Source organism: Phyllostomus discolor, chromosome 13 (genome assembly GCF_004126475.2).
Source record: "Phyllostomus discolor isolate MPI-MPIP mPhyDis1 chromosome 13, mPhyDis1.pri.v3, whole genome shotgun sequence".
NCBI classification, from domain to species: Eukaryota; Metazoa; Chordata; class Mammalia; order Chiroptera; family Phyllostomidae; genus Phyllostomus; species Phyllostomus discolor.
This window is the reverse complement of record NC_040915.2, coordinates 76,256,130-76,272,558: the sequence shown is the minus strand read 5'-3', so window position 1 is coordinate 76,272,558 and position 16,429 is coordinate 76,256,130. Positions and strand designations below refer to the sequence as shown.

Sequence of the window (16,429 nt, the reverse complement as noted above, 5' to 3'; positions counted from 1 at the left end):
TATTACTGAGCTCTTGCACCCCTCCTCCCATACTCAGCCTGCAAATTTCTCTTTTATCCTTAAAAAAAGAGAATAAGCTATGCAAAACTCTCTCTGAACACTTGGGTTTTTTCATCAACTGTCCCATTTCTTCTGCTTTCATCTAAGTTTCTCAAAGTCCTGGTCTGTACTCCCTGTCTTTACTTGTTTCCTTAATTTTGTATGTGGCTTCCACCCACTAGCCTGTACTTCTTCCCCAAGGTGAACAAACTCCTAACTGCCCAGGGGTTTTAAAAAAATTCTTATCATTTTTGACATCTTGATATTCTGTGTAAAGATTGGTAACCCCCATCCTTGCACTATTCATGGTGATCTAGCAGCATTTTTCTTACTCTTATCTCTATAGAATAAAGTTGAACCTGAGCAAGGTCAATCATAAACGGACTCTACTGACCACCTGACAATCCAATATCCTGCTTCCCCTGCCCCCCAACACATAATTTATGTTTTGGCAATACTGCTTAATAGCCAGTGTTTTATATGTTGAGCCTGTTCACACTCCATCATTTCCCTGCCTGAAATGCTGTTCTGCACCCTGTTAGCTTAATCTTCATAATCTTTCAAAATGGCTCCAGTTTCACCTGCTTCCTGGATCATGCTTCCAAAAGTCAGTCACTTCTTTATATGTGAATTCACTACTTCTATGCAGTTTATTTCAGGTATGTGTTATTCCCATGTGTTTCCTTTAGGATTACCAATATCCTTAGGAAAGAATATGGATTTTATTCACTCTCACTTCTTTAGTGCTTAGCACAATGTTTGGTACAGATGTACTGTTTCTGGAACAGAACTAAATGAGGCTTTAAACTCTATGAGGACATCCATTATATGAGTAACATGCATGGGAAAATACGCCTAATTGATAAAGTGCAAAAAACAGATGGCAGAATTAGCTAAATATATTTGCCCTCTCCATTTTTATTAAGCAAGTCGTAAAGAGGTTTTTATTCTTAGATTGCCTTATAAAGGAAATAGGCCCCTATGTGGAGAAAAATAACTAGAATGAAATGTCATCTGACCAAAGGAACAACCTACAGGTGAAACTGTAGTCTTTATGTAAAATATTTAAGTTTTGTTTTCATGTGTAAGGTAGCAAAATATTGTCAGTTGGTTTTTCAAGTGTAGTTTTTTCTGCTCTTCTCTGATGAATAGATGAGATTGGTTAGTTGTATATAAATGGACCCATGTCAAATGGGTTAAAATAATTTTAAACCATTTTAGAGTGTTTCCCTCTTCACTATTTTTAAGCTATGAAAACTCTTATTGCAGATTTAGCCTCATCCTGAACTATTGCATATTTTGAAATATTGCAGTTTATTTTTTAGAACTATAAATCAGTTCCTAAGTCTTTACTATTTCAGTAAATTTAATCCTGTCGGATCGGCTTCCTGCTGCAGGAAGCACCCTCTTTTCTTGATTCTTGATTACTGTAAACAGTGACAGGAAGGCCTGAAGCTCCCAGGGCATCCTTAGGCTTATTGACAGCTTTGTCATCTCTGCCTCCTGGAGCTATTATGGTCCCAGGCTCAGAGTGGTTTGGACACAGTTGGGTAATTCTGGTAAAATATTTGGCTAACATTGATTAACACATTTAACTTCTCTAGCAAAGGAAGTGACCCTGCAGGCCTGAGGTTATTCTGTCAGAGCTCTGTACACTTGGCAGTGGAGCACTCTCTGTGCCCTTGAAAGCCACGGTGAACATAGCAGATCAGGCTCTGTCACTCACCCCTGCGTCTCAGCCCCACCTGTCATTTCCACTGTAGTTTAGTTCTGAAGCTTGGTGTGTTTCTTCTGCCTTCTTTTTTTAAATTTCCCAAAGCTGTTTTACAAAAGTGTCTAATTCTGTTTGGCTGTCCATTTTATTCCTCTCTTCTCCCTCACTATCCAATTCCTTTGTAAATTATTACTAATATTATATTCCACATGGTCTAATTTGGCATCTTTTCCATAAATAATTGGTAATAACAAGGATTTCAAAACCCTTTGACAAATTTTTAGGTCATTTCCAGACATATCACTCAAAAATGTTTTATATTTTCAAAAGATAATTAGAAAAAAAAAGATGCATGTATCTGGTGACTTCAGGTAGTTTAAGCAGGCAAACAGCCAAGCTCAAATCTCCTTTTTACCCTATTCCATATTTCTCTCTCTGGAGTCAACCACAGGCACAGATTTTACTGCTGTCTGTTTTATTCTCCTGGAGGTAGTGTATGCTTTATGTAAGCAGATAAAACTACTTTTGTAAGATTTAAAATGTATATTTTGGGATTCTGTGTGGTATTATCTATATTTTTTGGAAGTTGTGACTGAGGCTTGTAGTATTCACACTTCATCAAGTATGGTACTCTACTATAACATTTGTGAGTGTGTATGAAGTAAATATTGACCCTGTATACCCTCATTAAACTATATTTTGTGCTGGTGGTCTGACATGGCCTATTTTCTATTTTCAGTTGCATTGAGTTTCATACTAATTTTTAGCTAGCCCTTTGGGGGCATAAGATACAAATTGTCTTATAGCAGCTGAACGGTACTTAGGTGACTGGGTATTCTGTTCTGATATCAATCTATTAGGCAAAAGGATCCTGAGCACCTTATCCAACCCACACTTTATCCTGACTTTCTCCAAGCACTTTACAAGAACATAGTATAGTTAGGATTTGAAACACAAAGGAGTTGAAATTTTCACAGGCGCACTCCACAACTTGATAATGGAACCAAGCAACATCACCCAAGATTCCTGGCTCCCTGACCTGAAGCAATTTAGAACAGTTTTACAAATGCATTAGTACTATGCCAGTTGTAGAGGTAGTCAGATGTAATTTGACACTTTTTTTTTTTCAGAAAGTCATAGATTACCCTCCTGCCCCTAAAAAACCTTTTCAAAGGCTCCACTTAAAGATCTTTTTCCATCCTGTATTTCCTCATTTTTCAATCTGTTTGGTTTTCAATTTTCCTTTCCCACCTATTGTTCCTTCTCAAACTGCCTCAGCAGATGTTGAGTAGATTTATGTTACTGATTCATATTGCAATCTTAGTGTTCCAATTCAAAACTCGTGTATTAATGTGTATACTATCTACATTCCTGGAAAGCTTTTTCAATAGCCTGCCCTGGAAAATGACCAATGAAGGTGCCTGGCATTGCTTTTAAGGCTTTGGTGGAGGCCTGGGGTTGGGAGAAGAAAAAAAAACCAGACTATCTAGAAGAGTTGCTAAAGCCTGTGGCCACGAAGAATAACTTTTTATGTTCCCTGATTCCTTGCTCACTAGGACTATTTTACCATCTCTCGGTTGTCTCTGTTTAAATTGAATATAAGACTGTTGTTCTTGAATTGCACAGCTCTGAATTTAAGTGATTCTGAAGCTTCCAGTTAGAAGATGCTCTTTAAATTTGGAGAGTATTATTTTGACACTGACAGTTTAGCAGCCCCCACACACCCTCTTTATTCTTTTGGAACTGCCAATTGCATGGAAAATAGCAATGCAACTTCTTTGACTTTTGTTAAACCATTTCTAAAATTTTCCTGGCATTTGCTGGAGACCAGTCTTAATAAGAGCAATGGTTGCTGACATAGCACCTGTTCCATATTCTCCATTGCTTTTGGTGATAAATTTACATTGAAAAAAGAACCTTTCAACCTGAAGTTCCTAAAGACCAGGAGAATGCTTGGCAGTTCAGTTTTGACACTATCAGTGCTGGTATAGAGGACACCTGCAGATGCTTAGCCCTTTGCATGGATGGAAAGCATAAACTGTTTTCTGCTAGCACAGGCTCTATCCTTAAGCTCCCCAATGAGGATCCTGATGGAGGGCAGCCCTATATTCTCAAGATGATTTGTGATGTAATCATTATGGAATGTATTCCATAATCTAAACTTTGGTAAATTGTACACATAAAAGTGTGGCTTAGTAAGTGGACAGGTGTTTTTACTGGCACAAAAACAGACACGCAGATCAAGGAACTGACTAGAGAGTCCACAAATAAACCCACTGAATGGTCAGTTAATCTACAACAAAAGAGGCAAGAATATCAATAGGGTAAAGGTAGTCTCTTCAATAAATGGGTTAGGAAAACTGGGCATGTGCAAAACAATAGAACTAGACTAACAGGAGACCTAAATTTAAGACCAGAAACCATAAAATTTCTAGAAGAAAATTTGGGCAGTAAACTCTTTCATAGTTGTCTTAGTGATATTTTTTGGGGTATGTCTTCTTGGGCAAAGGCAACAAAAGTAAAAATAAAACAACTTGAGCAAAGAGCACACTCTGGCTCTCTTTTAAGGATGATTTCCAGAGTGGCCATAGATTAATTTGTTTCTATCTCCTCAACTAGTATTAGTCATATACTCATTTCTAAATAGAACTAGCTAATAGAACTAGAACAGTTAAAATTCTTTTTCTGTGGGAGAAGAGGAGATGTATTTTGAGGGACATATTTGTTCAAACTCTTTAGTCTGATATTTAATCTATACCTATCTGTTTAGTTCTCTTTCCTATTACCGCATGAACCCTATGTACCAGCCTAAAGTCTTCTTGTTATCCTGGGTTGAAAGGGACTGCCTCCTCTTCTAAAGCATCTAGCACTTTTTTAAAAAAAAGATTTTATTTATTTATTTTTAGTAAAAGGTGAAAGATTTGTATGATCTGAAGAGAACCAGAGTATGTATGTATTTATTTTAGAGAGAGTTGAAGGGAAAGAGAGATGGAAACATTCATGCGTGATTGCCTCTTATGCGCCCCCTACTGGGGACCTGACCTGCAACCCAGGCATGTACCCTGACTGGGGACCCATTGGCGACCCTTTGGTTCACAGGCTAGCATGCAGTCCACTGAGCCACACCAACTGGGTTGCATCTGGCACTTTTCATCTGTATTGTAATGATCATGTGTGCTGAACTGTGCTGCTGCCATTCATCGCATATTGGCCTTCCTTAAGTCATAAGGTCTCACCACAGTGTGAGTGCTTGTGGTGACTGTGTCTTATGTGTATATAATGCTGAGTGCCTTGTAAATAGTTGGGTCTTTTTTTTTAAGATTTTTACTTATTTTTAGAGAGAGAGGAAGGAAGGGAGAAAGAGAGGGAGAGAAACATCAGTGTGTGAAAGACACATTGGTTGCCTCTTACATGTGCCCCAACTAGGACCCAGCCTGCAACCCAGGAATGTGCCCTGACTGGGAATTGAAACCAGTGACCTTTCAGTCTGGGGGTGATACCAAATCCACTGAGCCACACCAGTCCGGGGCAATGGCTGGTTCTTAATAAATATTTCTTAGGAAAATAAATAATCTTGATGACTTGGTTTCCTGTGTGATTTTCAGGAAAGGAAGATGGATCAACCTAGTGGAAGGAGTTTTATGCAAGTATTATGTGAAAAATATAGTCCTGAAAACTTTCCTTACCGCCGTGGTCCTGGGATGGGAGTCCATGTCCCAGCTACACCTCAGGGCTCTCCTATGAAAGGTAAGAAAAATGGGACCTACAATGTTTATATGCTGGAGCTTACTTAAGACATTAAACCAGAATATTATGTTTTTGTAAGTGATTTTCTTTATTTTGAATTATGAGTCAAAAGGTCTTTCTCCCTTGTCATGATTTCAGTGTTTTGAAAATCATGAAAGTACCTGTTTTTCTTCTGATTGGCCAAAAAGCATTTTATTTATTTCTTTTTAGAGAGAGGGGAAGGGAGGGAGGAAGAGAGGGGAGGAAACATTGATGTGAGAAAAAAACATTGATCAGTTGCCTCTTGTATGGCGCCCTGACCTGGGACCCACCCACAAACCAGGCATGTGCCCCATCTGGCAATTGACCAGCAGCCTTTTGCTTTGCTGGATGATGTCCACCAGATGAGCCACACCAGTCAGGGCATGACCAAATGGCATTTAGATGGCCTCTTACATAGGGCAGGAACAATGTTTGAGTGATATATTTCAACTACATATTCTTTCAGGAACTGGTAGGCTGCAAACACTACAAAACTGTACTGTACTTCAGCGGCCTAACAACCTAATTGAATATTAAGAGTTATATTTAAAAACATATAATACCAGGTAGTTTATATTGAGCCAATGAATGGCCCAGTGATTGGGAAAGAAGTTTAGAAGAGAGTTTAATTAATATTGATCAGAAAAGGGTTCAAAGTTGTGTGACTTGAACTGACCCTTTAAGAATGTATGAAGCTGGTTGAAGAGGAGATAAAGGCCATCTAGAAGAGGGATTATATGTGAACAGAGATCTACAACTAGAGGTGTGCAGGTTGTATTTTTGCTTGCATTTAGCTTAATGTTGTAAGTAACATTAAGTTCTTTGTAATTATGGGAGGTTATTATTGAGCAGTGTTTGAGTTCCTGTGTCTAGAGGTCACCAAGCATGTTTTGTTTCTCAGTGCAGCTGTCGTATCACTCCATGTAAAGTGGAATGGCAGAAAGAAGTAGAATTCTCACTTGGTCATTGTTTTCAGAATCCATTCCCATTCTGAAAACTGATACTGATAGGTACTAAGTTTGAAAACATCATGTAATTGGAGGCCTTCATTACGAATATTACCTTTTTGAGTCCTTGTTTCATACCAAATAGGGAAAGAGTAGTTGAATTCTCATGTTTATCCTTCTTATTAGAGATGGTAAGTGATTTTCTTGACACATGGAACAGAAGTAGTATAACAGAAACTATTTTTATGGTTGAGATAATTTTTAAAAGGCAGTAATAAAGGGTGAAAATACATACCAGACAGAGAGAAAAGAGCTATCCAGAATGATGCTTTTGAACTAAATTTCTAAAATGAAAGAATTAAAGCTGACAAGAAGATAGTGGGTAGTCAGACATGAATCACGTAGCTCTCATGTTCAGGTGACAAGGTGACGGCATGGATGATGGGTAAGCAATTCTGCTGGGAGGTAAAGCCAACAAGACTTTGTTTGGTGGTATGGTCTGATACTTACCATCTCCTCCTTGTTCATTTTTGAGCCAAACTATCTCCTGGTTCACATTTGACTATTTCCACTTAGAATTCAGAAACCCTTGGATCCCATCACAGTCTGTATTTCTAGGTCCTTGTGTAGTTTCACACAATTTGATTTTGATTCCTGGGCTGAACATATGTAGACAAGAATGAGGCTGACATAGAAAGTGTTGTGTTCTCCCTGTGACTCAGATCCGCCTCAACCTCCCAAGTGTGCTGGTGTTGAACAGCTGCGGAATAACCTGTGCGGGAGATGAGAAAGAAATTGCTGCCTTCTGTGCTCATGTGTCAGAACTAGATCTTTCTGACACAACTCGAAGACTGGCAGAGGTAAGTTTTACAGCGCGCACTTTTGATAAATGTTGCTAAAATCATTGTGTTGTTATATTGTTAAGTATTCTGTTAATTTCGGACTCTCACTTGAGATTTTTGTTTGTCTCAAGATAAATGTTTCAACTCTTCTTATGGTAATTTTTCAGTTGATTGGTTATTGCTATTTTTTTTTATTAATGTGAAAAGCACTTTATTCCAGGCATCAAAGGTTGATAAGACTACGACAATTTAGACTGCTAGCAATGCATTGAATTTTCTACTGTTTCACTAGTTACACCACCCTATCTATACTTATTCTCTATTACTACTTCAACATTTATTACTATAGATTTATGTAAAATTGCTTGAGGTTGAACTAAGATTATAAAGATTTTCTGTTACTGAAATTTATTCCAATATTTTAGAATGTTTTCCTATTTTATTGTTTCTTTGGTGGTTTAACATGTCTGCTATCTGTTGATGTCAGAATAACTAAAACCAAGTACACAAATAAAAATATAACATTCTTTTCTGTTATTATACATATTACTACCTGTCTGATTATAGACAGGTAGTACCTAATTACCTAATAGAAGCTACCTTAAGAAAAGGAAAAAAATAGTTTTTCCTACTTGATTACTTATCCTGCCCATATTTAGGCTCTTATTTCTTGCTTAGAAAAACTTGTTAATGGGTTTATCCTGCCTCAGTTTATTCTGCTTCCTCTAAACTTCTTCCTCTAGTGATGAATGAAATATGGTCAACTCTCTCCTGTGTGAAGTCCTTTAGCTGTGCTTTACTGCACAAAAACCAAAGTCTGAACTCTAGGCGTGGCCTTCCATCGTGTGGTCCTTGGCCATTTCCAGAGCTCTATCTTTACCTTGAGTCCATGCTGCTTCTTGCAGCTCATGATAAACTTTTGACATAAGAGGTTTCCTGGCTTTAAATTCATTCTGAATCTGTTGCTCTTCCTCTATCTTTCAAGACTTGGCCCAAGTGGCCTTTCCTCTGTAAAACTTTCCTCACTGTCATGCAGGTGGAGCCAAATATCCTGCTGTATCCTGCTGATGTGAAAGGATCCATCACAATGGGTTGCGATCACTAGTTTGCTTGACATTTTCCTTCTAGGAAGGAAAATGAGCTTAGCTTATTCAAAGTAGAGATTTTTGTCTTTTTATCATCAGCACCCAGCATACTAGCCACCCAAATGTTTGTTGATTCATTACTGAATAATTATTTTATCTTAAGGATTGATTAAGAAGACCACTGCTTCAACTCTTGTGATCTTTAGGGAATTAACTTAATTTTTAATGCTTTTGTTTGCTCATCTATAAGACAGGGTTGCTGATGAAATCAATCAGTGAAGACACTTTGTAGATGTTAAATGCTCTACAAATTCTAAAACAGCTTTCTTCAAGAAAAATCTGTCTGTAACCTACTTTTCTTCAGCTTTTTTTTCTATTTATTAATTTCATAGTCTTTTAATCTGGTAATTGTGCTCCCAGTTGTATTTCCTGTTTCTATTAAGATGTTTACCAGAATTCTTTGAGAGGCATGTCACTTCACTTGATTTCTAAGTGATTTGTTACTATGTGCAGATTTCTTAGGCTGTTCAAAAAAAAAAAAAACTCTGTTCATACACGTATTTATTTATTGATGTATTTATTTAAACAACTAGTACGTTTTCTTTAACAAATTAAGAAAAGTGCCTTTTTGTCATTTGAGGTGCTTAATTGATATGCGTGCTCTGCCCACACTGAACAGATGAGGAAAGAAACTCCCTTGGTAACTCTCTTCCTCCATGGTTTCTGCTGTAGTCCTCCTGCTGAGCCTCTGGCGGCACTTTCTGACCTGCATGGTGACAAGTCAGACTGAACCTTCCTCTGAACCACTTCAGCTCCTGTGTGGCAGGCTGATTTTCCTGACTGTGTTTCTTGGGATATAAGGTTACACAAAGGCACTGTGCTTTGACCAGATGCATGAGTTTTTGCTGACTGGTGGGAATAGTTTGATGGTGATGTAGTTGCCACCTCTGAAGATGATTTGTGTCAGTATGGATCAGGACACAGTGTGCACCAATAATTTCAGCCTTTCCTCTGCTTGGACAAGGATCCACACTAGATATTTTTCAGGCCACAATGTCATATCTAGCCAGAAGGTCACATTTATTTGTACTCTGCTTAGTCTGTGTATTCCTATATGTATATGCTCTTAGTTTGTTTTCAAATCATTGTTGTCGCTGCTACCCTTCAGGTTTCTATTTTCCAATTTATTTTGTTTTCATCAATGCCTGTGTTTGTCCTCAGCCTTAAATGTAGTTTGTTCCAGTCTTCTAGAATATATATCAAACACAGCTAGATGGTAGAAATAGTGATGGCAAAAGAATATTGATTTTTTAGGATTGATTAAACTCTTCACCAGGCTACAAAAGCCTCATAGTCACAGTTTTAAGACATTATATTTCAACCCCATTGCAGCCATACCTGATTACCAAAAAGACCATTTGTCTCTGTCCATTAAGTTTTATTCAGCCCGTATTCGATACAACAGTGTGGAACAAAAACATGTCATTTTTAATTTTAGTGTTTTGAATGGTCATTAGTGCTTATGAGGAACTTCTTTGTAGTTTAAACTTCTGGCTGCTACATGTCCAGAGACTGAGTTAAATATGAGTAAGAAGTATAATACTGTGGAGGAAACAAAGATTTATTTCTGTCCTAAGATTGGTCACCTTTGTGTTTAAAAAAAATGCATTTCTTAGCTTTTGACTTGAATTTTGTCCAACTAGATTTCAGTCTTACCCTTCCCAAAGTATCTCCTTTTTTCTGCCTTTCTTATCAAAACCATTTTATAAAAGAAATTAAACCAAGTAGTTGAGAGGAGGTAGGGATTAGCTATAAAGATGAGATAGAAAATAGTTGATATAAATTACAGAATGTTCTCTTACAATGCTTTCTCCATTTTTTCTTCAAACTATAATTTCTATTTAGAAGCCAGAGTAGAGGGTCCCCTATGAAATCATAGAATTGTGGAGACTTCAAAGGAGATCTAAGTTCCTCTTCTTGTTTCTGCCCATGAATATACTCAATTACTCCAGTTTAGAGGAGCTTTTTTTTAATTTTAGAATTTAAAAAAGATAAGTCAATATACTGGCATAGAAGCTTATTGAATGTTTGTCAGTCTTTGCAATTGGGATATTTTTCTGTCATAAATAAGTTTACTTATGTAATGAATATTATATTTTTCAGAATCTTACCATTAATTTAAGGTTACCCCTAAAATGCTTTCTAATTTTTCCTTTCAAAGAAAATATTTATTTCTAATCATATTATTTTCCCTCTTTAATTATTAGACAATAGTCCAATTTTATCTTTCTGGAATATTCCAGGGCTGATAAGTCATTCTAAATCTTTATTCTCTGGACAGTAGTATACATGCAGACTATGTAAACAGATCACAGCAATATCTGTAGCTTTGGGAATTCTTTCAGAAATCACTTAAACACTTAAGTGCAAAAACACTTAATTATCAATTTCAAAAAAATATTTATTGATTTTAGGGGGTGGAGAGGAGGAGGAGAAACAGAGAGAAATATGATTTGTTGTTTCCACTTATTTAGCATATTCACTGGCCTCTTGTGTGGGCCCAGACCAGGACCAAACCTGCAACCATGGCGTGTTGGAACTGTGCTCTCACCAACTCAGCTATCTGGCAGGATAAATTGTCGATTTTGATTTATTTTGCTCTTTATTCCAAAAATAAACTATGGGGAGGTTAATAAAGGGTTAATCCTTTATTTAACTGGGGCTGTACTATAATTAGCAGTTATTTTTCATGCTGTAGTGGAACCAGAATCCTTCTTTATCTTTTTTTTCCCTTACGAGAGATAAACACAGATAGTCATCACCTTCTGTGTGAAAGCCCTTCAAGTCGTCAGTGCTCAGATGATGAAACGCAGTAGAGGCTGTTCCCAACATGGACTGTGTTTGCTATGTTGGGCCACAAACTAAACTCCAAGTCTTAGCCATATATCACACAAATGCTTCATCAAGCAGGAGAATAATGTGCAGACTAGTATAAATTCCTGATGCTGTAAACTGAAGGCCTCATATATTTTCCCTAAAAGACAGCCAGTTTTTTCCATTTGTAAAGTGAGGGTAAAGATGGTATCACTTTAAAGTGGGGGTGTCAAACTCATTTCACCAGGGGCCACACCAGCCTCATGGTTGCCTTCAAAGGGCTGAAATAATTTTAGGACTGTATAATGTAACTACTCTTTAACTGTTAATGAGTTGAAATTACATTCAGCCTTTTGAAGGCAATTGTGAGGCTGATGTGGCCCCCGGTGAAAATGAGTTTGACACCCCTGCTTTAAAGGGTTAGCATGAAGAATAGATGAAATAATGTATGTGAAGACCATTCCCCCTGATATACTTCTCTGAACCTTCTTGGAATTGATTTACTTCTCACTGATTTTAGAGTTTCTGAACTGTACAATACACGGCAAGTCTGATATAAAGTACAGATTACTTTTTGTTTCTACCCATAGTTCTCAACACTGGATACCTTTCTGACATTACCTATGGATCTTTAAAGAGAACCAGGCATCCAGGTGTCACCAGGAGGCTTGCCCTACCTATGAAGCTTCTGATTCAGTCATTCAAAGTGGATTCTAGGAATCCGTATATTTTTGAAATTGTAGCAGTGGTTTTAAATAAGACATTTAAATACAATAAACATGATATGACATATAGTCAGGATTGAGGTATTGGTTCATAGCAACTCATATTAGTAATAGTTGCATTTATTGAATGAGTTTGTACTGTTAATTTATTCAATAGACAATAAGTGCCCATATGCAGTAGTGAACTACGTGAGTACTAGCCCTGCTTTTGTAGAGTTTACATTCTTTTGAGGAATAGGTAAGAAAACAGGTTTCTAAAAGATGAACCCAGTACTGTGTTAGGTATTTTACACATATATTGCACTTTACTAACAATTCTGTGAAATAGAAGGTACTATTTTCTTTAAGTTCCGAATGAGGAAACTGAGATGTGAAAAGGTTAAGAAACTTGTCAAACCACACAACTAGGAAGTGTTGGAACCTGGTTTTGAATGCAGCTTTCCAACTCAAAAACCAGCACAAACTATTCTGTTGTTGGCTTTCTTCATGCTCCTTTTGGTTAACCACATTAATGTTTAATGCATTCTCTGGGCTTCCAGCATTTATTTTATACTGCTTTAAATTTAGTTCTCATTTTTTGTTCTGGTTATATTTATAATTTACTAGTTGTGGTACAGTAGTACAGCTTATCATGGGGTATACATTCCAAGACCCCCAATGGATGCCTGAAGCTACTGATAGTACCAAACCCTCTGCAGACTACTTTATCTTGTCCATACATACAATCAGAATTGCCAGCATCACTACTCTTGTGCTTTGGCATTAGTATTAAGTAAAAGAAGGATTGCTTAAATAATAGTCGATCTGATAACCAAGATAGCCACTAAGTGACTAATGAATGGGTGGGGACAGGTAGTGCATTCAGCATGGATATGCTGGGCAAAGGGATGATTCCCATCCCTGGTAGGCAGGAGTGGGACAGAGCGAGATTTCATCATGCTATTCACAGTGGTGCCTGATTTAAAACTTGTGACTGTTTTATTTGTGGAATTTTCCATTTAATATTTTCAGACTATGACTGACCATGGGTAACTGAAACCATGGAAAGCAAAACTGCAGGTAAGGGGGGACCACTGTGCTTTGGGAAGAGCGATAGCTCTGGTTTTTAAATTACAGATTCAGCTTTTGTGACTCTGAGACTTTATTTAATATAAGATGTTAATTATTTGACATCTCTGACTCAGTTTCTTTATTTATTAAAATGAAAATAGTATTAGTCATCTTGCAGGTTGCTTTAGAATATAGTGAAATTACATCAGAGAGATTAGTACCATCCAGAGCAAATAGTTATGGTCAGTAATGCTTAATTCCTTTTTAAAAATTTTTTTCTACCAAATTTCTCATTAATCATTAAATTGATGATATTTTATTATGTAGTTATGGATGCTTTTTAATATTTTTAGCCAATATAGTTTAAAGTTTAATGCATCTTTGAGCTCAGCTATAACTGTTTTCTAAGTGATTATGGCTATGTAGTCAATTTTGAACACCTGAGTTGTTACTTTGTGGTCTTTACAATAAAGTTTTAATTAGCCTTAATGTTGTAATGAGGATGGCAGGAAGGATCTAATCAAAGAGAATTACATGACCCAATTTCAGCTCCTTAGAAATTTGTAGCCTAAAATGTCATCTAAACTCTCCTTTCTCCATTTGTCAAAGAAAATATCATGTAGAACAGAATTGAAAACCTTGTCAAAGGCAACGAGGGAAATCTTCTTGTTGGTACCATTATTTTCCATTTATGACACTATTTCATAGAGAGAGATTAAGTTATTTGCCAAGATTTGTTGAAATTATTTATGCCCCTCTGTGGGCGCTGTCACTAACAGAACTCCCTAATGTGAATGGCCCTTTGCCTGGAGACAGCCTCACTTGGGCTTTTGTGAGCATGATTGCTATTTACAGCCTCTGATTACTGCCTGATATGCTTCTCTTTTTTCTCTCTAGGTCAGTAAAATTGTGTCAAATGTTCCCCAGTTGGAGTTTCTAAACCTGAGTTCCAACCCTCTGAATTTGTCGGTTTTAGAAAGAACATGTGCTGGGTCCTTCTCTGGGGTTCGCAAACTTGTCCTCAATAACAGCAAAGCTTCTTGGGAGACAGTCCACACGATACTGCAGGAGTTACCAGAGTAAGCCCAGAGAGCGTGATGGAGGGGCTGTGTGCTCATCCGTGTTAGCACATAGAGTTACTGCTGATCTCCCCCTGCAGAAAATACTAGAGCTGCAGATATGATGGAGAATGGTTATAGAAATGAAGTGATTACAATGAGGGCGTGAGTGTAATTTAGTAGCTTTTTATTGGAATGCTTGTTCAGTGTTAACACCATGACATAGGATATGTCATTCTTTGGCTAGAAAATATCCCTGAGAAGCACATATCATTGTAGATCAACCCAGCCTTTCTCCCTTTTAATCTTCTGATTACTTGATTTCAGAATTTTGCCTCCACCCTTTTCTTTAGGAGGAAAAAAAAATCACAGTGTCTCTAAATATATTAACACGAGATGATTAAGTACATAGCTGACCTCATTGGAAATGAATCTGGTATTCTTTTCAATGACTTAAGCAAGAAATTATACTTTTGTCAGTTTAGAAGTGTCTTGTTTGTGTGTATCTATCTTTGAGTATGCATAAATGTTCAAAGGAAGTAGTTTAAAGAATATATGAAGCTGTAGTTTCTTTAACTGTATACATGTGAATATTATCAAGCTTCACAGACTTTGGTCTCACCCCACTTAATCCATCTCAGTTTCTCACTGTCAGTCTGAAGAGATCAGTCTCCTCATGGCCTGCAACATCTAGCATGCATAGTTGGGCTTTGAGGGTCCCAGTTGTACTTTCTAATCATATGACCTTTGATAAGCTAATTAACCTCTTTGAGCTCTATTTCCTTATTTATAAAATGGGTAAATTATATCTACCTTGCAGAAATAGAAGTACAGGCTATAAAGCACCTGACACAGCATCTGACACATGGTAGGAATTCAATAAGTGGTAGTTATTGTGTTATTCTTAAAATTTGTTCATGTTATTTCTGGAATTTTGTTCATCTTCTCCTAACTTATGCCCCTCTTTCAAGGTTATGCATCCTTTCCTGATTATTCTAACTACAATTGTAATTCCATTCCTATATGAAACACTGTTGTACTTGTAGTTAGTATTGCTTAATAAAAGCACAAAAGTAATTTAGTACTGGGATATATCTTTCTCTGCTCTATTCCCAGCTGTATTTTAAGCTTCAGGAAGATATCTTTATATTTTCTCTACAACACCTAGGAGAGTCTTACACATAGTAAGCACTTATTTGTTTCTTGAATAAATGAAAATAGATGCAAAGAAGAAAATTAACTGCTTTGAACAATGAAATATTTCCTTTTTTTCTCTGCAGTTTGGAGGAGCTCTTCCTGTGCCTTAATGACTATGAAACAGTGTCCTGTCCTTCTGTTTGCTGTCATTCTCTGAAGCTCCTACATATAACAGACAATAACCTCCAAGACTGGACTGAAATACGAAAGTTAGGAGTTATGTTTTCCTGCACTAGATACCCTTGTTCTGGCCAACAATCATTTGAATGCTATTGAGGAGCCTGATGATTCATTGGCCAGGTTATTTCCTAATCTGCGATCCATCAGCCTCCACAAGTCAGGTGAGGTGAAGGCTTGTTCTCATTCTACATGCAAATTTATATATGCTTGTCCATGAGTACAGTGAAAGTATATTTCTTTATTAGTTCTGCCGTCTCATAGGATGCATTTTCAAGAGCAACATGCAGATGCCTATTGATTATCTGAATTTGACATTTTCATAAATCAAGTGGCATAGCATTACATTAGCTATTTATATGTTTTATATTAAAAGGGGTGAATTTATGTATTTCATATACATAAAGTTATATATGAAAGAAGTGAAATTAATGTACAATAAAAGGCAGAGTAAAAAAAGAATATAAGGAATTACAACTAGACTGTTTTGTCTGGATTTAGGTTAGGGAGTCCCAACCTGCTATGCCTTTCAAGTGCTCTTTTCTCTTTAGTCATACTTACATGTAATTGATTGCTAGTCTGTTGCCACCTAACTCTGTGTATCATGGGAGTGAGTATTTTAGCCTTTTTAAAAAATAATAAAATTTATTTTTAAAGTTTTAGATTCACAGCAAAATTGAACAGAAAGTTCCTGCATCCTATCTGCTTTCACATATGTACAACCTCCCCCACTATCCATATCCCAGCACCAAAGCAATACGTTTGCTACACTTGGGCCTACACTGGCATACCATCATCACCCAAAGTCCACAGGTTACATTAAGGTTCACTCTTGGTGTTGTACATTTTATGGGTTTGGAAAATTATAATGACACATTGCTACCAGTGTAGTCTAATGAGTGATAGTTTCACACCTCCACCAATCCTCTGCTCCATCCGCATATTCTCCCCTC

General features: G+C 37.0%; 1 protein-coding gene across 1 annotated transcript in view; it reads left to right on the top strand.

Moving 5' to 3' along the window:
- TBCEL (tubulin folding cofactor E like) overlaps positions 1-16,429 on the top strand; it is a 74,182-nt gene that overhangs the window by 9,216 nt on the left and 48,537 nt on the right. The window contains 5 exon segments of the mRNA XM_028528175.2: positions 5,359-5,523; positions 7,191-7,328; positions 13,942-14,123; positions 15,383-15,521; positions 15,523-15,640. Of these exon segments, the coding sequence (XP_028383976.1) occupies positions 5,368-5,523; positions 7,191-7,328; positions 13,942-14,123; positions 15,383-15,521; positions 15,523-15,640 (733 nt within the window). The 5' untranslated portion in view covers positions 5,359-5,367.